Source organism: Numida meleagris, chromosome 1, assembly GCF_002078875.1.
Source record: "Numida meleagris isolate 19003 breed g44 Domestic line chromosome 1, NumMel1.0, whole genome shotgun sequence".
Taxonomy (NCBI): domain Eukaryota; kingdom Metazoa; phylum Chordata; class Aves; order Galliformes; family Numididae; genus Numida; species Numida meleagris.
The window spans coordinates 50,480,244-50,504,283 of NC_034409.1; the positions used below are offsets into that span (position 1 = coordinate 50,480,244).

Here is a 24,040-nt window from a genome sequence, read left to right on the forward strand (position 1 = left end):
GTAATTAGTTAGATTTATAGCCACGTGAGCAGCTACCACTAATACAATCGTAGTGGGCATTTTAACAGTTTTAATTTATAAAACATAAATTTGAGTTTTATATTAGAGCAAAATAAGAAAATCCAGCTAAACAAAGAGCCTAGGCCCTTTTTTTTCTTCAATTAGTTACAGGAAATCACAACTTTTACATTAGGTCCTGAAATAACAGAAGCATTCTTACATCCGTGCTCTCATTACTAGTGTTCTCTTCTCTCTTCCTTTCTTCCTCCTCTTGCTCGAGTTCCTTAATACTCTCCTCCAGAACATTTGGCCAGAAGTCCCCTTCAAAGTAAGGTAACTCTTTCGCACTTGTCAGACGGTCTTCTGTTGCTTGCTTAAATATATCCTGAAAAAGTAACACACCTGGTTACCACTATTACAAATGAAGCAAGTAGAGGTAACCTCTTCAATAAAATAATTAAAAAAGGCACCAATAAATCTGCATTAATTTATAAGAGTATGGTCTAAGTGCAGATTTAACACCGCATCATTTACGAAAGTTCCTCAAACACATTTCAAATATTCCTACTCAACCATCTGATAGACTTCAATGTGCACACTTATCAGATGGGACAATATAATCCCTATACTGCCTACAGTAGCTGAAGCCCCAGTAATTTTGAAGACTTCACCTATTTCCAACTTTGTCAGCAGCCTAACCCCGCAATTATATTTAACACAGGAAAACTAGAGATTCCATAAGTTCTTTCTATTAACACAAGTGAGATTTGCTCTCTTATACAGCATTCCTCAAGAATTTAGGTTGTTCTACCTAATCACTTTAAATCTCTTGCTAGCATTGATTTCAGAAGCTATCTGCTTTGAATAGGATAGTTTTTAACTCCAGGATTTTAGTGATCAAATCCCTTAAACTAACATAGCACAGTCCCAGAATCAGACAATGTGTAAGGCAAGGAAGAAACCAAGACAAGACTGATCAAAACCAGCCCATAACACAGATGTTCACCCAACAAACCTTGTAGTCGTGAACAATGCGCTCTGACACAGATTTGTCAAGCATCTTCTTGTACCACTCTTGCAGTCGTTTGGGTTTGGGTATCTTTTGGTCAGGAGGATGGCAATGGAAAATGTAGTCATCTCCTTCACTAGGTGGGCATGCCCAGATATGTCCAGTAGTATACCTAGCATCATTAGATAAAAAACAATATACGTTGGCTCTGATAATTATTAATACAGCTTGCTTTCCTCTCTGCCACGAGATGGAGCCACCACAAAGTTGGCTGATGTCATCAGACAGATAATAATAGCTCTCAAAGATTTAATTCTAGTGTTCATTCCAGCTTAATTCACATAGATAACACTTGCATCTTTCCACTGACTTTTAGAAATTCAGCACTATATGCAGAATAAATCACAAAGTGCGCACGTTTTCAAGTCAAGGTAAAAATGTAAGCCTAAAGTAGACCTGCAAGTGCCACCTGCCAACTAATGAGAAAGATAGAAACAGCACAATCATTCATTACTTAGGAACATTTTAAAAATGCATTTACTTGAACAATTCCTTTTTCTATTGTAGATCCTTTTTAACTTTGAAGATTAGTTTTAAAAGGTTTCACAATTATATCTGGGAATAAAAAATGTCACCGCCAACCTAAGCTACTGGATATGCAATCACAAGTATTACGAAGACAAATGACATCCAGATAGTAGCTGCTGCAGAAAATAAAAATACCATGAAGACTGCTTCTTCATTCACAGTTCTTCTCTATCCGTTTTTAAAAAATAACTCCCATAGAAAGAATGATCAGATCTCAAGTTAGAGAAAAATGACCATCCTTGGTGTGTTGAGAAACAGCTCTGCCCTACCCAAACCCCAGGAACTGCAGCCAGTTGTCATTCCTTCTGCCTGAGAAGGGAGAGATGATATTGCGTGACCAATATTGTCTTCCCAAAATGAGAACCTGATGTTACTCGTTAGCACAGAGAACAGCATTAAATAAAACTGAGGCTTGAGCTCCATGCAGAAGTTTTACGAATTCCCAGGTCAGAAATATATAATAAAAAGCAGTAAAGGAAAGTCTGAAGTATGCCTTCGAAGTTCACATATTCATCATCATTTCTCTGCAGTACTGGAAACAGTACAGTACCACCCACCTCCATTCTGACTCTCCCAATTTTTCTCATGCAACTCATCCCAAAAAATTTCTTCATGAATAACTCTGCCAAACAATACCAGATACCTTTGACAATAGATTGATGTTTATTTCATTGCCTTTTCTACTTCAGTAGTTACGGTCATTTCATTTCCACCTTTCTTATTTCATCTGTTCTGTGTTCTCTTTTGTGCTGCATCATGTATTTTCTGTTCTTTTGCCCTGTCCCATGTATAATTTCCTAATCCTCTTCTCACTTCTCAGTTTCTTACAATTTGAACTACTCCTTCTGCAAGAGATTTCTTAGCAGCCTTGCACAACTGTAAGAGTTAATCAGTACAGACAGAACAAACTTACCTCTCTCCTCACAAACAAGCATGGGTAAGAGCCTTCCAGCACAAAGGAATGACCCAATTGAAGCAGTGGCATTTCACAAATACTGTACATAATCAACAAGGCCAGCAGAATTTTATAGCCCAGACAGGAAGGTTAATTTTTCTACTTAGATTTAAGGAAGTTTAACATCAGTCTGGAAACTCTTTATACACCTAAAATATGTGAATCAAGCCTCTTTTTTTAGTCTTTTCTCTTTCTCACTTGCACACAGGTATTATCAATTTACTCTGTCACTTGTTGGTATGATATCTGGGCACCATATGCTGCATAAGACGTTGTAGTAACTTGCATTGAGAGCTATGGAGCACAAACTTGCACAGAAAGCAACATTTAAAAAAAATACTTACCCTAGTTTCTTGACGTATTCTAGATATCCAATTAGGATTTCATGATAGACAGCAGTCCTCAAGCATTTAGGGCGGAAGAAATGAACACTGTCAAGGTAAGATATATACACTCTCCTAGAAGAAAAGAGGGCATGATCAGAAACAGATTTTAAATTAGTTCTAATTTTTTTTCATGGTTTATATATTTGAAGTATCCAGTACACCAGTCTTCGAAGTGTCTAATCCTAATTTACTTCTAGAAGTCAGCTGTTGATATACTAGCCTCCTCTGTCTAGGATCATCCAGCCCCTCCTCTTAGAATACTGACAAACGATCCTGAAGTCAGTGCTGTCTGCCAGCCAGCATCTCCAGTAAAAAGTGATTCTATCTGAAATATTTCCTCCAGAAGCTATTTCTAGAAGCTAACAGAAATAACAGTAACATTGAAGCTTTTAGAGCAAGTCATAAGTTTCACATAACCGAAATGCTACCAAAATAAAATCAGTTCTCACACATTTACCCACCTTTGATTGGGTGGGGGACAGTCTGATCCATACTCCTGCACATGCATCCCAAAGAAGCACAAGTCTACACCATCGATCTCCTCGAAGGCAAAAAGCGCTTTTGTTCGGTAGGGGAAAGACTCAGCCATCTCTCCACTGTCCACAAATCTGCAGAGCAAAAAGTAAAGAGGGAATATCAAATACATTCAAGTATTAGAGAATATGTATCAGTATGTAAAAGCAACGAGGGCTACTCCACATGTAATTTTTGTGTAATTTTACATTTAAATGCTTACAGACTACTCAAATATAAATGCATCCATTTTTTGCTACGACATCACAAATAAACTAAGTTCCTGTAACATCTGTTTGTCAAGAACTGGTCAGCAGTGAGTTTTTGAACTCAACAGTCTTCACCTTTTCTAAATATTAGCATCAAATAGCTTCCCACCTTCCCCCACCTCCTCCTCAAAAGGAACCAAAACTGGAAATGGACAGAACATACCTTGCTTTCATTCCTGGCTTTACTTCGACGGTTTTGTCAGATGCATGCACCACCCTAACTGTAACCTCTCCTGCCTCTGGGTGATTCTGTCGCTTTAGGAAATCATTGACTCTGTTCTCCAAGAAGGTACCAAGTCTTGTAGCTGGTAACCCTGCAGAAAAAAAAAATATATATATATCAGTTCTAAATACATACAAAATGGAACTGTTCAAGTGTGATTTCTCTATTCAGGTGTTATTTGAAAAATAATTCAATGCAGGCATTATGTTACTATAAATTAAATCATTATCTTCGAACACTACCACTTTTAGGTAGAGATGAGCTGCCTTTCACCTACAAGGCATGCTTGTGGTTTAGACATCATTCAAATGAAGAAGAAAAGGGAAAGAAAGGGAAGGGAGGAATATAGTAAATATTTACTTTTTTTTTTAAATAGCTACACTAAACTAAGAAGCTTCTGAAAGACTTATTTTGTCTGTAGGACAGGTGATAGTAACTGCACAGATTTCCTCCTATATTGCCTTTGTACCAGCTGCCGTGATCATGAGGAAATATCAATAGCAGGTTTTGTGCCCAACTGATGCAGCCTTCAAAGTTTTCAAGAGGGGCAGCACAGTAATGAACACGTATTCACAGAATTAAGTTAGACTGCAGTCACACAATAACTAACTCTCAATGCTATTAATCATGTCATGGAAAGACTATACCCCTTTATACTTTAGCAGGACCCTAAAACACTACATAAATTCTGTACAAAGGCAGCACCTTGGAATGTAAACATTCTGATCACAGAACTCTGGTCAGAGCTGACCAAAGGTATACACCATCTAACTCAAAAGACTGAAATAAATGCAAAATGAGCACAAAAAGCATCTCTTCCCCATTCTTAAACTGAAGATCTGTGGTCCAAGTGTCAGAAACTTACTTTTAGCAGAGAATTTGTTCTCTTTCCTGGTTCGTCCTGTTTTCTTTAGGCAGCCATCGCAGACAAAGCTGAAGCAGAAATATGAGAAAGTGAAAAACATCCCAAATCAGACCATAAATCCCTTAGCATCTTATGACGGGAAGCAAAGTCTTTCACCAGATAAGGTCTGGAAAATACCTTAACTGACATTTGAGCTAAAAGACTGCAGAGAGAATAGCGCCAGCAGAAATAGCCTATTTCATAGCTGCAGTAGAGTAACTAAACACCAGGGGGAACCTCCTGTCAGCTACCCCTGCCATCACCTCTAAACCTCAGCTCAGGAAAGGGGGTCATCTTTGGCAGATCTGACAATTTTGACTTAAAGTATTCTTGGAACATGCAGTCTCAAACTGTTGTCTCTGATGAAGTTTTGATACCAAATTATGTAGAGCAAAAGGATGATTTAAAGAAGACTAGATTGTTTTTTCAGATTTAATCTGATTACTGAGGCCAAAAAAAGTGAATTCATCTTAAATTCTTTAGTGGTTACAGAATTTGAAAATGACAAAGCGATCTGAGTTGTACAGAAAATAGATTGGTAGGAAATTATTACAGGAACTAAAGGTATCTTTAAATGTAAACAAGGCTGAAAGGCTCTCCTCTATACACAGGAACATTAGAAAAAACTTCACATATGACAGTAAAACACAATTTCTGAATTTGATGTTACCTTACATGTTCTGTAAGTTTTTCAGGTGAGTGTGCAACTTTTTGGTTGCATAGGGTTTTATCGGACACTTTTAAACATGCATGAACTAGACAGATTACTATTCTATCTTACAGTCAAGGAAGAGAAATTCCTCACCCAGAAGGCCAGATTATCTCATTGTGAAGAACACAGATTTGGTGCATTTTTCTTCCACATTCAATACATTCAACAAATCTGTAGAAAGAAAGGAATCAAGTTTAGTAGTACCATTAATTGCTTTTGTATTTTCCAATGTTTTAAGAGAACAGTTCTAGCATTTGGGCTCCTGAGACTACGTATCAGAGAGCACATCCATGCTGAGAACAACCTTCAAAATAAATTAAGAAACTGTCAGCTCAAGCCTATGCAGGTATACATTATTACCATTTGCTTCCTTTACCTCCATCCACCTCACTCAGTTTTTAAAAAGAAACCCTTCAAAGGGTCAAGCCTGTGAACTGCTTGTTGCTATAATAAAGAAAATTCCTTCACAGGTGTCAGAAGCAGGGAACCAGGAGAAATCGTTGTCTAATAGTTGCCCCACTATGCCTGAAGCCTGAGGAACACTGCAGATCTACTGCAGAAAAGTGGGAAAGAGGAAAAACAGTAGCAATGTGAAGATATTTTCAGAATTCTAGAGGAGGTTTAAGGACAGCTCTGAGCTAAGAGCTCAGAGTCTAAGTCTAACAGAGTCAGAGTCTAAGCTAACAGCTTAGAGTCTCTGTGACTTAGCTCAGAGACATCTTGCTTCACAGAGGATGGTGAATATAGTTTTCCTAAATATCTAAAGTTGTTTCACATATCAGGACAATCTGACACCTTTCAAACACATCTATTCGTAAGTCAGACTTAGAATGAATAGCTGTTGTTTATGTAGGGCACACAGTATTTAGGCTTGTATTTTAGTGTTGGGCTGCATCTCCACTATAACAAAGGGAAAGTCAAGTTATGAATCAAGTTACTATTCTCCTCTTCCCACAGCCCTTGCAAAATAGAAGAATCGGCTGACCCTTACGCCCCTATAGAAGGATAGTGTGGGAAGAATACACTTCCTTTTTGCTCATTCATTTGAGAATGAAGACACCATTTTTCAGAATAGCTGCATAGGTGTATAATGAAGGAGCAGAAAGCAGCTTTAAAAAAAGTCTGGAAAACAAAGAAAAGCAGCTGAGTCACCACCTTCTTTATCGAATGCCTACAGTTCTGCTTCCAGAGCAGTGCAGAAGAACCAGATGACACAGATTAAACAGATCTTTTCCTTGTGCTACAGCAGCTTGTAAAATGACAACTAGAGAAGGCAACAGCACCAAAAAAAGCTACTGCCAAATGACCCAAATCAGTTCCGAGACTTAAGCGTTTGCTGCAACAGGGTTTCAAAGAGAGTTACCTGCATTCACCCTTTTGTTGCATCTACACACAAGACAACAAAATGCACTAGTTTCAGGCCATGCATATGGCTTTACATTTTTCGTAAGGACAGCTGTTGCAATTTGGGTTCTCAGGCAGAACACCAGGTATGCTGCTTAGCTAGCAGCCCCTACCGACTAACAAACAGCTACATGAAAATTGGAAGATGAAGAAAAAACAAAGCTGGTGGTAAGTAAATGAGTAAACACGTCTTTTACAAAGGAATTGTGATGAAATGAGTATCATTCTGAATGTGACAGCATTACTTACAGTTCAGGATCCAGTGTATCATTTTTCCTTTTTGAAAACTGTTCTTTGTTTATCGTGCTATGGAGAAACAGGCAATAAAACTCAGTTTTAACAAAAGACATATATATGCATGCCATACCACACACCATGACAAAAGCAGATTTTTTTTTTTTAATATCGCTAGCACTACAAGGAAGGATATTTTATTTTACAAAGTGATGGACAAAATATGTGCCACCCTTGACTCCGCCCATAAAAAAAATTCTTCTCTATGAGACAACAGCTTGTGGAGACCCACGCTGCTCTCTTGTTCAGTTTACCAAAGGTAAACGGTAACTTGCTGATTCAATTTTTGGACCAGTTGCATCAGTGTTTTATAGTTTAAAGTGCCATTTGATATGCACCTGATATTCTACAGACAGAGAATGTCAATTATCTTTCATTACTGAAAAAGGCTATCTTGATTTCAGATTCTTCTATAGCCTTCCTCATACATTAATTTCAAAGGAGAATTTTCAGCTTCCAAACACTGCAGCCCCAACCTAGCCATCACTCTACACTTCAGCTTTACGTTCCCTGCATCATTTGCAGGACTAGAAACTCCAACTTTTTGACAGTGAGGTCCCAGGTATCTTTTGACACCAATCTGCTTCAAAGCAGTCCAGAACAATCATATAAGAACACTCAGATCTCTGAAAGAGGATGCTGCATAATAGCATGAGGTGATCGATTCTTTCCTTCCTGAGAAGTAGTGACAGAGACCCAATCCAACTTGCATTAACCTTCCCGTCCTTTTATGTCAGTGTTTATTCTGAGTACTGCCACCTGCAGAATTCCTCAAGCTTATTATCTCAAACCATCGCATGGTTCCTGCAATGTCCTCTTCCCAAAAAGAGCATTACTGTACAGCTCAAAACCTTCAGAGTAATTGCTTGGCACTCATCTTTCCCTCAAGGGCTTCCTTAGTCTTGCAAAAGTCTGTTTCAAGATCTCTGGAGGAGGTATGAGGAGGGTACAGTGGAATGGAAGACTGTCCCAACAATTTGCTACTGCCATAGAAAAGGCTAATAAATCCATCCACAGCCTTTTACCATTACCTGCTCAACAACTGCACAGCATTTCTCATAAGCAGATGGCACTCCAACATTAAAATACTTCAACGGTAAAAAGACATTTTCCGATTCTGATTTAGATGAAAAGCAATCTGAGGCTGAATACACATTTAATAGCACACCTCGTCTATAAGCACAATGGTACATTCAACTATTTCAGACTATGCCTGTCTCCTACCTACCTGCCTGTAGGCACGGTTATTTTTCTCCAATCAAGTACTTTCACATCTTATTCAGAAGAATAGTGATTCTATTCTTTCCCCTCTAGTGGTATAGCTGTAATTTCTCTTTGCTACAGTTCAATCAGTCCAAACATTAAAGAAGAAATTTAGAGGACAAGTCCAGGCTTTTCCAAAGAATATCTTGTCTTCTCAACTCTGGCCTAAGAAATGAGGGCATTACCTAAAACTGAACTCGTTTTCTTTGAGAAGGCACTTTAGACAATGACACAGCTTATGAATGCAAAACCCAAGCAAACATAAGTGACTCACGTTTGAGGTTGTGAAGGGTCATCTCCCAGAGAAACACTCTCCCCTTGGATTTCGTTGAAGCACTTCTCACAGAAATGATACCTGTCAGCAAGAAGGCCATATTTGGGTGAACTGCTCCGTCCACACAACACAGCCCAAGCCAAGCAATGGAGCCACCAATCACAGCAGGCCAAGGAAGGGACAGGAGCAGAGAGCAGGTCATCAACGGCGACAAGGATATTCAAGGATGCAGATTTATTGGCCCCGCATTAAGTTTGGTTGGTTTTTGTTTGTTTTGTTTGTGTGTTTTTTTGCGCAATCAAAGCCAAATGCAGACAATGACAAGCATAAAGGAGAAAAATACGCACGTGAACAGACAAAGAAATGTGGGGTTGCAGGACAAAAACAAAAACAGAGAAGCAGGACAAGACAACACAAAGCAGAAAGCCAAGGCAAAGCACAGATTAGCATTATATCTCTCAAATGGGTTCTCAAGCAGCAAACGATTAAAGCAAATTAAATGAGTTCTCCTTTTTAGCATATCCATACCCTCTTCATTTTAATAATCCATGCCATGTACAGCAAAGGATTAAAATGAGGAAGTGGGAAGAACAGAAAGAAGGAAGAACTGCTACTCTGATTTGTGTATCAGCAAAGCAGTTCTGCTGGCAGAAAGATCTGCAGGATATCAATAGAAGAAGGGCAGTCTTCCATCTTAAATGTATAAATTCTGAAAGGCTACAGGATTTTCTCTCACTGGGAAGGAGAAGTTAAATCTCAGAAGTTTTTAAGAATAATAAAAATCAGTCCTCAAAATCTTTCAGACACTAATTATCAATCCATCAAACTGTACGTTAATGAAATACCTAACGTTAGCTACATACAAAGTGCTCTGCACTGATACAATTCTTCCACAGCCCAGAACAGTCCAGGTACCAGCACAGTAAGCATCATAGAAAAAGATTTAATTTACATTTGAAAAAAAAAAAAAAAAATTGGTTAATTCAAGATTCTACCCCAGCCCTCAAATGTTTTGGAACTGTGGCCTCTCTACTACTGAAGTATGTTAATTGAATGCACAAGGCATCTAAAAATAAAAGGAAAAAGAAGTTACAACAGTTTAGTATAAAGCCACAAACCAACATTACAACAGCTGTTAAGCTAAGACAACATGTCTCAACTCTCTCTCGCAGTCTTCACCTGAGATAACGCACAGAAGAATACTTCTGGAATGGTGCACTTGAGTCTATGGATGTACATGCACGCGAGTATATAGCAATCTGAAAATCACATGTGCATGTCTTACAGTGCAAACATTCCATTCTGAAGTTTTAAAACATTAAAGGATGTCAGATTTTGCAATATTGGTCTTTTGTTCCATCAAGTGCTTAAGAAAAAGTAGAAAACACAGACATATAGTGTAGAATGCTTTATATCTTAAATCTCGAAACACAATTACTATGTAATTCTCTAAGTACCGATACTGAAAACTTATTTTCTACTTCCTTGCTCCTAGAAACCTCCATTCACTGCTACAAACCTTTATTATGCCTAAGAAGGCTAAGATTAACTATTACAGCTCTTTGGTTGTTTTTGCTTAACCAGGTGCTTGAAAAATTACAATTAGTGTCAAATCATCTTGGCTTTCAAGTCTTTGTGGTTACTTTCGGTTTGTTTGTTTTGGAAGGTGAAAGAACAGAGCAGAAACTAAACTGATAGAGGTGACATAATTTTGAGGCAATCAGCCCTCAGCTCTAACAGGTACATTCTGGCAATAGGCACAGGGACATGAGAGTTTTAAAACGTCTATTTCTCTGCTTGTGCCTGCCTCACTCTTCCACTCAGCAAAATGATGCCCTCAGAAGTCAAAGATGACTTAAATTCTTTAATAAAGCCTCTGAAGACTGTTCCCTTAAGGTGACTTAGGTACAAAAAGAAATCAAACTACTCACGATATCAATATACAAATCTTCAATGAAGATCTGCACCACAAAAGTGTTTGCTCTTCAGTTAATATCATAAGAAAAACAAAAGCCTGCCAAGTGTAATGTATATATGAGCACAACATGCATGATCTATTTTTTCATGAAAAATACTGCTGCATGGTAACAAGCAAGTCAATAGACTTGTGCATGATACCTAGACAACTGAAGATTTGGTTAACAAGAGGATAATAATTTAGTAGAACATCACACATTTCTGCAAGCAAAAGAGGAAGAGCGAAGATGGCAGTGAATCTTTGCAAACAAATTGCTAGCACACATGAGAAACTATTCAAGGATACTTTCAGCATTTTTTTCTTTTCACACAAAAGTGTACATGTATGAAGAGGATGTATATGTGTATACATGCATGCCTTTCACAGATTGATTGCATCATGCACAAAGCTGCACCAAGCGAGTTTTCCTTACCTGTTCTGATAACTGTAGTAAGTGGCATCTCGAGGGATTGTGCATAGCTGTTTGCCATAGCAACACAAAGTCTGTGGTGAGAACTCCAACTGCAAAGAGGAATGGGTCATCTTAGTACTAATATGTTTTTACTTGCTCTCCGTGGGAAGCAAACATAACCCAGACACCACTACCACCTTATTCTGTGCACAGATCTCACAGTGCAGCAAGATTATGAAGTGCTAGAGTCAAAAAAGTGCCTAGTGGGCTGTTATTCTCGTTAGCTTTTCTCCAAAAATGGAAAGCATATCAAGACAAAGGAAATACAACGTAGCCTCAGCATACACTGAAATTGAGAGCACTTCTGCAATAACATTTTTTTCATTGACCATCAACATAATTCTTCAGTTGCTGAACTTCTCCCCCTGCAAAGGATTATATATGATATATAATTTAAGCAACAGATAGAATTAGAAGATATATAAATTCTGAAATCTAGAATTACTCAGGATTGCTAAACCCTGGTAAGCATTCAGAATTTTTGACACAACGTAGTTGCTAACGACTGCAATTGCTGTATTTCCCCCCAGTAGCAGGAAGCAAGAACCAGACTAGAAAAAAAATCATTTTCCCTACCTTTCTTCCACAGCAGTAGCCAAGGCTCTGCATAACTGGGTCAATTTCTTGCTCAAACACCTCAGCCAGTTTTGAGCAGTACTTATATACCCGGGATGTTTTGCGGTTGTAGAGCCAGGCGTTATTGAACATGAGCCAGATGTCATCTACATATTGCCATGGTTCCTGATACTGTCCCGTGTCTAGCTTCCTCTTGATAGTAGAAAGGTCCATGGGATTCTTCACTATGTCAAAATAATCCTGAAAGAGTAGCATATCAAAATAGTGCTACAGAACTATGTTGTGAAATGACAGCATATGCATTCTCAGCACATACATCCTTCTGCAATACATCAAGAAAAACAGGTTCCTCCCTGACTTGACTGCCAAGCTGCCAGTGACGTGCACTGAAGTCTCTGTGCAGTTCTGTATAACTCCCCCGTGCTTCCTTTTCATTATTCCTGTATTTCACTGGTTCAATTCGTTGTCTACTATCAATGAAGTAAAACACCAATTTTAGTCTGCAAAACAAGTACTACAGAAAGAAGGAAACGGCAGTGCTTTTGCAGCCACTTTGATCCAAGGACACATATAAGAACATTAGTAGCAAGAACTGTTCTTAGTAGACCAGTCAAATAACAAAACCCAATATATGTACTAGATGATAAAAGATGCCACGTTTCCTCCTATATATCTTCCATCTAAAAGCCTTTTTCCAATCTCCCTCACCAATTATAGGATCACTTCTCTCAAGAAAGTCGTCCAAATACAACAATCAGTTGAGAGCTTAAGAACAAACACTTCTAATACAGAAGGCCTTGCATTTTTGCAGTTAAAAAATAAAAACCAATGAAGCCAACCAAATGAAAATGTTTCAGACAAAAAATATCACTTAAAGCTTTTAAGCAGGACTACGTACACATATAGGTGTATAAATAATTGAAATAGTGCAGTCAATCAAGAAGGTTTAATACACAGACCCTTGCAGGATAGTAATGTCTGTCAAAGACAACTCTATAGCAAGCAGAAAATTCAACACAAACAAGAAGTTGAGTAGCCTCCTCTTTGCTGATCACAGATTAATCATTGAGTATTATTTTTTATTTTTGAAATGGTCTTGATCTGCTTAAGTTTTTACATAATCAGGTTTCTACACATTTACATACGCTGAACTTCACAGGTGTTTCTCATCTATAGAAGTATCTTAATACGACTGAAGATCCACAAAAGGCCCCCAAAATTGGGATCTGTTAGTAATCAACTCAGTGGGTGGTATGTGTGCTTACTTATCAAAAGGAACACAGAACTGAACAAACCTTCGGAAAAACACATTTTCTTAACTCAAACATCATATGTTCCACTGTCTAAGTTAAACCTCTTCAAATTGATCTACCTAAAAATGGAAGCAAGACAGACTTCAGCTGGCCTCAAGTAGATGTTCTGAGAACAGTTCTAAGTTAAAACCAGGAAAGTATCTTGCTAAGACACTCACAGGAATTCCTAGTAGCTGGGGATCCACAGGCTGTCGAAATGGAAGAGACTCTGGATCCTGACGGTAAAGTGCCTCCAGTGTTGGCATAAGTGCCTGCCGCAACTCTTCTGGCTTGAAAACTTTTGAAAAAAATTAACTAATGTTAAACATAGAAACAGCAGTAAAGAAGAAGAAACCTGCTGGACAGACAGGGTGTGTAAAAAGACTACAGGCAACAAGTATAAGATACTTAGCAAGGGTTGTTAATCCTTTTAACACTGCGTTCTGAGGAGGATATTAAAACGATCATCTGGACACAAGGAAATGGTGAAAATATTTAAAAGGATTTAGTTTAATCATAGGAAGACAACATCAAATTGAAACGCCAATTTACATGCCTTCCTGATGTCATGGGAAGGAGCTTGTCTAGAAAATCTGCCACAGTCACTCCACCCCTTATCGTATTGACAGCTTTTCTAGTGCTTAACATATAATACTAGAGCTGTACAGAACTTGACCAAAGATAATTACACATATTAAATATTTGTTGCCCAAGAGTCACAAAAACAATTCATGTAAGTCTACTGAGTACCAATGAAGAAAGCCCCATTCTCACCCAACACCACTAAGGGAGATAAGTGAATTTCAGTCAGTGTTCCTGCTTACTTTTTTTCTTAGACTGTCCTGCTGCTGGAGAAGTCTGAGTAGCTGGAGTTGTAGGTCTTTCTTCCCCCTCTGTCATTTCAGTCTTCACTTCCGTTTTCTTCTCTTCTTGTTCCATCGGGTCTGGTTTACATTCCTCCACCGCTGGCTCTACTTTAACCTGGAAAGTAGATTAGACTCTGTCACAGCTGCCTGTAGAGTCACCCAACCAAGTTTCTGTCCTATAAACCTGCATACCACTCCCCCACTGCTCTTTCCTAGTCCTAAGACTGTCTACATTGTAATCGTAACTTGCCTAAAACTTGATCAGATGTGCCAGAACATATCTTTAACACCACAGGAGTGGCAGTGATGGGCTGCTAACCAGTTCTGAGCTCCAAGTAGGCAAAGAGGTATGGATCTTGCTGCTCAGGCAGTTCTGACAGTCTCTCCTGCACTGCAGCTGCCAGGAGCCACACCACTCCCAGCTGTCCTCACAACAAATTGTCACAGCCCACTAAAACAGCCTGTCACATACACAGCCGCTACTCTAACATGGAATAGTGCCGATAACATTCAAAGGATTGTCTTGAGCACCTTCTTATGTTAGCATTTACCAAAAACCTTCACAGCTCCAACCACATTATCACAGTCCTTCTTGTGGTCACTGGTTTCTACCATAATTTCACCACAAAAAACAGACCCTTCGTTAGAAAGAGGTAAGGGAGGTGACAAAATCAGAGCAGCAGGTAGCATCCAATGCCCTCACTGAAGTCTAGAAGGAATGGCTCACATGGAGACCAAGGATCTAACAATAGTAGATATTCTCCCCAACAACAAGCTCACCTCAGATTTCTCCTCCATCTGCAGCTCTGTGTGTTCTGGTTCCCCTTCATCTGTTTTTATCTCCATTTTCACTTCCTGCAAAGGTGGCTGCTGCTGCTCTGCTGCAGTCTGCTGAGAGTTCACTTCTGTGCTGCTGGTGGATGGGGGGTTGGACACCTGCCCATCAATGCTTACAGCTGGTTGTGAAAGCTGAGGGGTAAAAAAAAAAAGCACATAACAAACAGGCTTCTAATTAACTTATTACTTTTCTCTGCTCTAATCTATCTTTTACCTATAGCCTTACTTCCATCAAATTTAAATGCGCTTTAATACTTCCACTTGCTTAACCTCAAGCACATACTGCTACACAAGACCAATTATAGAAGAAAACAACAGACATGCACTGGAAGGCCTAGTATATAATTTCATCTTGTTTCCTCATTGTATACCATCACTATGCATATCCAGACATAACTAAAGGCCTTATGTATGCTTCACTATGAATTTCTCAACATGCATGAACAAATTACCTCCTCTATGGAAACACCAGATACTAAACCTTACACTTGCCCATTTGTACAATTAAAATATTTACTTACAGGTGTCGTGGGGTGCTGAGGCTGCAGTGGTGCTGTTGGTGTGGGAACTGATGCTGTCGTACTCTGCTGTGACAAGGGTTGCTGCTGTTGCTCTGCAGAGGGGGTAACTGGAACTGGAGGCTGGACTTGCGGAGGCAGCTGTGCCTGTGGAGGTGTTGGAGTCTGCCTCTGAGGCGGATGCATAGTTTGTGACTGCGGTCCAGGTGGCATTGCCTGAGGAGTAGGAGTGGGGACAGTGGTGGCAGCTGCTGCCGCCTGCTGTTGCTGTGATCCCAAGCCTGGGGGTGTATGGTGAGGTGTTGGGGTTCGACTGGGTACTGGAGAAGGAGAATTTCGGTGCATGGGAGGCTGTGGAAGAGGTGGGCAGTGAATATGGCTCCCTTGAGAACCTGGAGCCATGGCAGGAGAATTCACAGGACAGGAAGAGCTGTTCATTTGTGCCTGTAGGAAAACAAGTACACATCTGCAATGACTTCAAACAAAAAAGGAGAGTAAGTACTGTTAAAATGGCTGCTTTCCCACAGTTACTGGCATACTTTTTCAAAAAGTGACAAAATTAAAAATATATATATTTCAAAAGGAGAAATGGGCTTTTTATTTTTCATCACTTCAACATATAGCTGTTTTGTAGTGTATTCAGCTCTAAAATAGAAGTTTCAGAGTAAATAATACTCTTTGATACATTTAAAGAATGGCACACCTACACTTGCAGTTTGCAAAACATTTCTTTCTAAAAATGCAGATATATATATCCTGAATTTTGGGCAATACATCACAGTGGAGAAAATGGATTCAAATATAGTGTGCCCACCCTCCCACCCCCAAGACTAGAAACTGCATTTATCATCAGAAATACATATAGCTGTAACTGCACTATGAGGTTACAAAAAAAATGTACTGGTCAAGAAAAAAAGCTGTCACTTCACAATAATCTTGCCTGCAAACTAGGAAGAAGCATCAACGAGAAGCAAACTGACGTTCCCTACTTCTTCCTGGCCTGAAAGGTTCTCACTGAAAAGGGAGAGGGAAAGGACAGAAAAGAAACTGCTAGACTGGAAGTTCCGATCTTTAGTAGTGACAACCCTCCTAATCCCCAAAAGGCAGCAAAATACATTTGATGGTTGTGATTGGACATACCCTTTTATGACTTATTCTTCCAGCATCTTTTAATTTCTCAGGCTTTACTGCTTTGCTGTTCTTAACTACTATATACTGAGCAAAAGCTCTTTCCTTCACAGAAACAAACTTAAATAATTCTCTGTCACTTTAACTTAAGCCTGAGAACAAGCCAGTATTTCACCCTTGCCACTACCAGTGCTAGCCAGGAAAATGCTGAGTCTCAATAAATGAATTCAGTTGATTATAGATCCAATAGCATCTTGAGAAAACAAATTATTCTCCATTATTACGAACTTGAACAATGAAAACAGTATGTGGCAGAGCCCACTAACACTACTTCCAGAAATCAGAAACTTACTTGAGAAACTGGTGTCTGATTGCTAGTTTGTGTCATAGGCATGCTTGCTGCATTCATTCCAGGGGAAGAAGCAGGGAATGGGTTCTGTTGCAGAAACTGATTTTGACCAGTAGGTTGGCCAACTCCTGGCTGCTGCATTCGTGAAGGAAATCCCATCTATTGGAAAAGAAAGGAACTCATTTCATATGCTTTTGTAATATTTTACTAAAACATTTATCTCGCTGTGTAGAAATGGATGCTTGACACTTATATGTAGCATACAATATGGAAAGTCTACTGTAACTCTTAAATGACAGAAATTATGATATCTGTCAACCAGGCAAAGGGATACCAATTTCAGACTGGGACTGTAATTTCAATTTGTTCCTTGTTTCAGGAGATTAACAGCCCAAAACCCCACTTAAACTTAGTTTGCAGTTAAGGAAATTATATATATTTTTTTAATTAAATCACCAAGGCTGACCACAGATCGGACACATCTTCTGCGGCACTGCAAAATGAGGGGCCAAAGTGTCTACAGAATACAGGAATAATGTTTAAATTTTAGTTATTTTTCTTTGTGTATTTTAAGGAAAGCACAGCAGCAGCAAACCCACGAGCTCAATGCCCAGGATGAAGGGAAGTGCACTGACCTGGTTCATGGCCCCGGCCTGGCTTAGCTGTCCAGGGTGCTGAAGAGGAGGGGTTTGCCGGGGTCCCATCGGTGACAGCTGCATGTTCATGTGGCCAAACTGATTCATTCCTGTGCATTCGTGCCAAAAACAAACAAACAAAAACAAACAAAAAAACAATTTATGAACAGAGGCCTGAATTCTCCTTTGGGCACCATTCAATGTCAGCAGAATTAGTTTCTTCTCTTTTTTTTTTAATGAAAAAATTTTCAAGCATGCAATGGAAAGCACATAAGGGAAATACCTTCTCCTACCCATCAATTAACAGAATGATTTTAAGTATCAAGCATCCAAGCTACTATACTTCAGAATACATACTGGCTTTTTTCCCCTGAAAGACATACAATTTCCCACATACGATTTCTGATAGCTTGCACTGTCTTCATTATTAGAAGTTCATTTCTTGGAATTCCTGACTGTGAATCTTCATTTCTTTAAGTGCTTTTTATATTGGCTAGTATACTTCTTGAGAATGCAGCCAAGGTTCTACCCCAGATCAGCAATTCTCAGCATCCTTCCTCTGCTATGGACGTGCCCTCACCCTAAGCTGGTAGGTCAACTAAACTACCTCATGTTCACACAGAAACTTCAAAAAAAAAAATCAAGTTCTTCATTTAACAAAGCAAGCAGCTAACAAGCAGCTCACATTCCCAAGAAAATGAAACACCATTGTGCATAGAAACACACACAAGTACATACATACATATGTGCGTACATATATATATATATACACACGCACACACATATATGTATATAAAGTATAGATCTATTTTCTCGGTCAAATGGGAAAATAGCAGGTGAAACAAAGGCTGCAACACTTCAGCAAGAGCTGCCTAATTCCAAGATTCTTTCACCATCACAGTAGCAAATTTTCTTCTAAAATTTACCTGGCTGTGCCTGCATGCGATTCATCATCTGGTTTGGCACATTAGCACGTATCAGCGTTGGGTCAGTTAAAGGACCATCTGTATAAAAAAAAAGATACTGGAATAAGATTATGGCATTTAGAAACCATCTGGTTTTTAATCGAAAAAACATTTTAATGAAAACTAAAATCCTCTTGTAAAAAAAACAACAACGTATGGACATTGTCCAGTAATTCTAAACATACTCAAGAGTCCCTCAAGTATGAAGCAAAACCCAGAAACATCCTTGGAAATATGAACGTATCCAACTGACAAAAGCATTCTTACAGCCAGATTTTAGAAACATAGACAAATATGAAATATGTTGTAGAAGTACAATGACAAACTCAGCAGCTCATGAACATTCCAGACCACAAGAATTTCTACAAACCACTCTACACTGTTACTGCACTTCCAGGTTGAAAATAATATAAAAATGGGATGGTTTGAACTATTTTATCAAAATTCTGAAGTTCGGCAATTCCAGCTTATGGGATAAACAACCAAAATATCACATCTACTCCTGAACATTTATCATCTAGAGGAAGTTACAGCAAATACATTTATAGTACCAATCTTAAAGGCCTTTCCTGCTTTTTGGTAATGCAACTTGGTAAATCCAGTTCAAGTATGAAAAGATCCAGACTGGAAATACATTCATATTTAAATAAGTAGAAAAAACCCTCAGATTAAGCTTCTCGCAGCGTAACGCTGGAATTACTGGATCACCATGCAGCATCAGAAAAATTCAGAAAAATAACCCAAGATTCTTGCCTCCTCAATTGACTAATTCTGATTTTGACTTCATGTTCTTCAGACAATTTATTATAGTGTCATTGACAGCTATACATCTGTTCCCATTAGATGTCATAAGAACTCAGTTCTTTACTGTGAAGTATCTAAAAACATGCAGGAATGAATGAATGGAGGAAAAATATCAAGTGCAAGAATTAGCTTTACTTGTTTTCACCTGTTACCTGACAAAGCCTACCGTGTCTGATAACTTCCTAATTCTGTGAACAGATAACAGTCTTCAGTAGCATTACAATTTTGATCATTAGCTCCTTTCCAAAGTCATTTTTACTCTAATATGCAAATGCCTGGTTACAAGGGAATATAATAATAATAATCTGTTTAGCATTAGGAGGGTCAAGTAACAGAACTACTGTGAAACACAAGACAGCTACATGGGGAAAAATACTAAAATCTAGTTGTCACTGCACACTATAAAAGCTATTTGTTCAAAACAAAACAAAACAAAACGCCAAACCAGACAAACAAACATGACATAGGGCAAGCACTACATAAACTTTCAAAGGCATAAATAATATAAATTGGAGAAATACTTCAATTATCAGACTTCCTGCTTAGCAGCAATAATAATCATTTTAAACACCAGTTAAAAATTACTAAAACACGTTTGTTAAAGTTAACTTCAGTTACTACAACTCAGTCAATTCTAGAGGTCAGACTAATGAGCCTAAGTTTCTACAGTGTCCTCCATTCCCCCTAATATAGCATAAAGGGCTAGGATACTTCAATATGCTCACAAGACCAAATCATAGAATCATAGAATTAGCTAGGTTGGAAAAGACCTACAAGACCATCCAGTCCAACCATCCACCTACCACCAATAACCCCACTAAACCATGTCTCTCAACGCTATATCTAAATGTTTCTTGAACACCTCCAGGGACGGTGACTCAACCACCTCCCTGGGCAGCCCATACCAGCGCCTGACCACTCTTTCAGTAAAGTAGTGTTTCCTAATGTCCAGCGTAAATCTCCCCTGGCGCAACTTGAGGCCATTCCCCCTCGTCCTGTCACTAGTTACAAGAGAGAAGAGGCTGACCCCCAGCTCACTACAACCTCCCTTCAGGTAGTTATAGAGAGTGATAAGGTCCGCCCTGAGCCTCCTCTTCTCCAGACTGAACAATCCCAGCTTCCTCAGCCGCTCCTCATAGGGCCTGTGCTCCAGACCCCTCACCAGCTTCATTGCCCTCCTCTGAACACGCTCCAGGGCCTCAGCGTCTTTCTTGCAGTGAGGGGCCCAATAATAATAATAAACCAGGTAATGGTGAAACAACACTGGCAAAATGCTCTCCAGCATGCCAGAAAAACACTACATATATTTGACCCGTATCAAGCAATAACTAACCCAACTGCTCTTACTTGTAGACATCCCTGGCTGAGGCTGTCCCATGTTGGGCCCTTGATTCACAGGAGCCTGTGGCATGCCCGGAGCACTTGGTATCATGTTTTGCTTCTGCAGCCTGGTTCTTCGCTTTTCCTCCAACTCCTTCTGAATCTTATAGATTTTCTCAGCTAGCAAGTGATAATACTCTGCCTGTTGGGAGAGGAACACAAGCCAGGAATGGGAAGGAGATATGTTAAAATAAGGCAACAGGTCACAGTCAGCAAAGCTTGGAAGACATCCTTCCACATGCAAATTCCAGCTTAGGAGTGGGGAAGCTTCCCCTTTGCAGGGCTGCCAGGGAGGTTGGTACGCAAACACAGGCGCTGCTCGGGGCATTTCTGGCAACCATCAGGGCACCACGCAAAATTTTTCTTTTCATCAAGCATGTCTCAGGCACAGCACAGCACGACAGGCACCACCCCGACTACCAGCACACCAGCAGCTGGCTGGTTCCTAGACCCAAGCCAGCAGCCCTGGGACACTCATCTCTGCTTTCCACACCTCTTCCACTCCAACCACTGCTAGGTGGGATTAGAGAGACGCAACCAGATGACAGAGGACAGCATCTCACCCTGCTATTTGCCGATTCATACATATCGCCTTCCACTTTCCGAGCATATGCCACCAGATTCTCCATACGCCGATCCTTCAATGCTGCAGGGTCAGGTGTAGGAAATATGGCTTGGACTCTGAAGAAAAAGCATGCAAGCTATTAGGATGTCTCCAAACCTGGACCTCAGAATCAACCCCAACTGATGGGAACACAAAGCAGTAAGCAAATTTTTGATGGACTGAGGCACTGCTCCTGTCTCCAAGTGATGCTCCTGGTGTGTTGATGGGCTGAGTACGGAATGAAACATTTCCAAGACAACAGCCCCAAAGCAGCACGTGCAGCTCCATGAAGGATAAGGAAAGCAAGAACACCTCCATCAGGTTTCTTGCCTTTCCTTCTCACTGACCCTTACAAGCTCCACATCCCAGCCCCTTGTTTTGTTATTAGCTACTCACAGTTTATGAACAAGATGATTTCGGAGATCCTGAGTAATATCTTCATGCCACTGCTTTCGAATTCCCGTATTGGATGGTTGAGCTGTTGGCATAGCCCCCAGACTAGCAACGTTGGCGCTTTCACTCATCATGGAGCTTCAAAAACAGAGTAAGAATTTGAGGATGGAAGTCCAGCCCAAGCTTAGTCATCTTACAGTGATAGTCTCTTTTAGAATAATGTTAGTACAAAGTGCTAGTTCAGCCATTCCCTAATCAATGGACAAACTGTGCAGAAATAGCAGCACAGACACCAAAACAACGCATCCCTCCCAGGATTAAAGAGGACTGCAGAAGAGTACACGCTGTGCTATCCAAGGATTCTGAAAACTGGAACAAAAGCTACAAAATCCAGAGGGACCGATAACAATCAATGGAATTTATCCCACTGTTTATGCATAAAGTGCCATGAGACTATTAAGCACAAGTATCACTTTTACACCTCAGTGAATAGCTTGCCCCTTAGTCCCACTGCAGACCAACAGCAAACTTGTGGTATGCCATCCCACTCAGTAAATGCACTGGTGCTTCAGATCTGCCCAGTTACTAATCCAGATAACAACTGTAACCTCTGTGGCCTAACAACATCAGTTTGCAAGCACTGAGTGCAAAAGTTAAGAGGGACACACAGATCTCTAGAAAGGATGGAAACAAAGATACAGCAACTACAAGACTTCTTTTCCAACTGTACTTCGTAGCTATAATCAGCTCTGCCCCTCCCAGTATAAGCACACAAGATCCTTACATACACCTTTTTCACCTTCATCTACTTTGTTATGAGCAATCATCAGCATTTGTAGCTGAATAAAATCACTGGTTTGCAAAGAGTTCGTCAACTTACTTTTGGGAATTCATGGTTGAATGTAACATTGAGTCAGGCAGCAGACTGGGGGTTTGAACTCCTACTCCTCCATTCACCCCCATTGGATTCGCACCTAGAAAACATAAAAAGTACAAAATGAGCTGCCTAGCTACTGTGCATGATTTAGCAATTGTTCAGCAACAACAGAGGTCTAGACTTTAAAAGTACTTGGATTTCGTGAAAGGAGTTTAATTACTCTTTACCATTTACCTTCTTCCTTTTACCAAATTGAAGTATGAGGCACAATGCTGGTGCCCTCCAAGTGAAACATCAGCAATATTATTCTTCTGCTCATCTTTCTGAACTTCTCAGCAAACAAGCAGTTTCCATTTTCTGCCAATACTACGTACCAGAATGTTTTCCTGCAGAAGGTTCTGCATTACAAACAAATTCTGTTGTTTCCTTAGAAGTTTCTTCTGTGATTCAGAGGCTTAGAGGACATATACTCAAAGGATTCAAAACCAAAGATGCAGCTACAACCTATATCTGACAAGATTCACACTCACATGTTCCACACTTAAGGATCCTACAACTAATCCAGTGTAGGTATAAAAAAAAAGAAAACTGACAGTCCTTTATAGGAAAAGGCTCCAGTAGTTTATGTACTAACATCTTTTCTGAATCACAGCAGACCTCAATCACCATAGAAAGTGCCTACACAGTACAGTTAAGACTCAAGAGAAATGGAGCGTATTTCTACCTGGAATTTCTGAATAGATCACTTGGTGAAGCTGAGTAGTAAGAAAACCATTACTAGTCTTTATACATATTCAAGACACCTGAATCCTACAGAATCTGTACTTCAGGAGAAATTAAATACTGCATAAAAGAGAAATCTTCTGAAACTAAGTATAGCATTTCTTACATATGCTTTTAAGATCACAACCAACAGTTTAACAGCCTTTTCATACCGCTCCCTCTAGTTCCTCCCCCAACACTAATTACCTTTTTTCTAATCCTTCGCAGATCTACTTTGCCACCTGAGAGCAACGTGGGGTAGAAGACAACTGCAAACCTTTGGTCTGCATCTCTTCAGATCAGAGCCCTCAACAAATCCTGATCTTTGTCCTAAACTTGCCCTGCTGTTACACAGCCCATGAGCTGATGCCCAAAGAGGTTCTGGATGCCCCTCCCTGGAGGCATTCAAGGCCAGGCTGGATGAGGCTTTGAGCAACCTGGTCTAGTGGGAGGCATCCCTGCCTATAGCAGGGGGGCTGGAACTGGCTGACCTTTAAGGTCCTTTCCAACCCAAACCATTTTATGATTCTACGATTCCTACCTCAGCTGTTTTAACTCCCACTCCTAATAATGAAATAAGCAAGAAGTCTACACTCTCCATGCTTGTCCTTTCTACATTAAGTTTCACTTCTTCACTCTCCAAGAACTTTTTAACCCATCTCTTTGGCTTTTCTTTTTGTTGGTGCTAATAGGACTGCCCAGTAAAAAGGCACAGGCATCTATGTCTGTATGTGGAAAAATAAATACATAAAAAACAAACACAGAAGCATTTCACTTGGGAAAAAAAAGGGATTACATATTACTTTCAATTTCCCAAGCCACTCACTGTAA

The 24,040-nt window shown here is 39.7% G+C and overlaps 1 protein-coding gene across 1 annotated transcript in view; it reads right to left on the reverse strand.

Moving 5' to 3' along the window:
• The window catches only part of EP300 (E1A binding protein p300), a 57,947-nt gene that overhangs the window by 6,872 nt on the left and 27,035 nt on the right, over positions 1 to 24,040 (reverse strand). Inside the window, exons 7-28 of the mRNA XM_021384431.1 lie at positions 22,451 to 22,544; positions 21,574 to 21,708; positions 21,137 to 21,254; positions 20,541 to 20,715; positions 18,351 to 18,428; positions 17,425 to 17,534; positions 16,793 to 16,948; positions 15,316 to 15,756; positions 14,738 to 14,926; positions 13,916 to 14,072; positions 13,271 to 13,389; positions 11,800 to 12,039; positions 11,185 to 11,273; positions 8,795 to 8,875; positions 7,213 to 7,269; positions 5,653 to 5,730; positions 4,809 to 4,876; positions 3,884 to 4,034; positions 3,400 to 3,546; positions 2,897 to 3,010; positions 1,016 to 1,181; positions 221 to 385 (exon numbers count right to left, since the gene is read on the reverse strand). Coding sequence (XP_021240106.1) covers positions 221 to 385; positions 1,016 to 1,181; positions 2,897 to 3,010; positions 3,400 to 3,546; positions 3,884 to 4,034; positions 4,809 to 4,876; positions 5,653 to 5,730; positions 7,213 to 7,269; positions 8,795 to 8,875; positions 11,185 to 11,273; positions 11,800 to 12,039; positions 13,271 to 13,389; positions 13,916 to 14,072; positions 14,738 to 14,926; positions 15,316 to 15,756; positions 16,793 to 16,948; positions 17,425 to 17,534; positions 18,351 to 18,428; positions 20,541 to 20,715; positions 21,137 to 21,254; positions 21,574 to 21,708; positions 22,451 to 22,544 — 3,128 coding nt within the window. The remainder of the gene's footprint in view (positions 1 to 220; positions 386 to 1,015; positions 1,182 to 2,896; positions 3,011 to 3,399; positions 3,547 to 3,883; positions 4,035 to 4,808; positions 4,877 to 5,652; positions 5,731 to 7,212; positions 7,270 to 8,794; positions 8,876 to 11,184; positions 11,274 to 11,799; positions 12,040 to 13,270; positions 13,390 to 13,915; positions 14,073 to 14,737; positions 14,927 to 15,315; positions 15,757 to 16,792; positions 16,949 to 17,424; positions 17,535 to 18,350; positions 18,429 to 20,540; positions 20,716 to 21,136; positions 21,255 to 21,573; positions 21,709 to 22,450; positions 22,545 to 24,040) is intronic.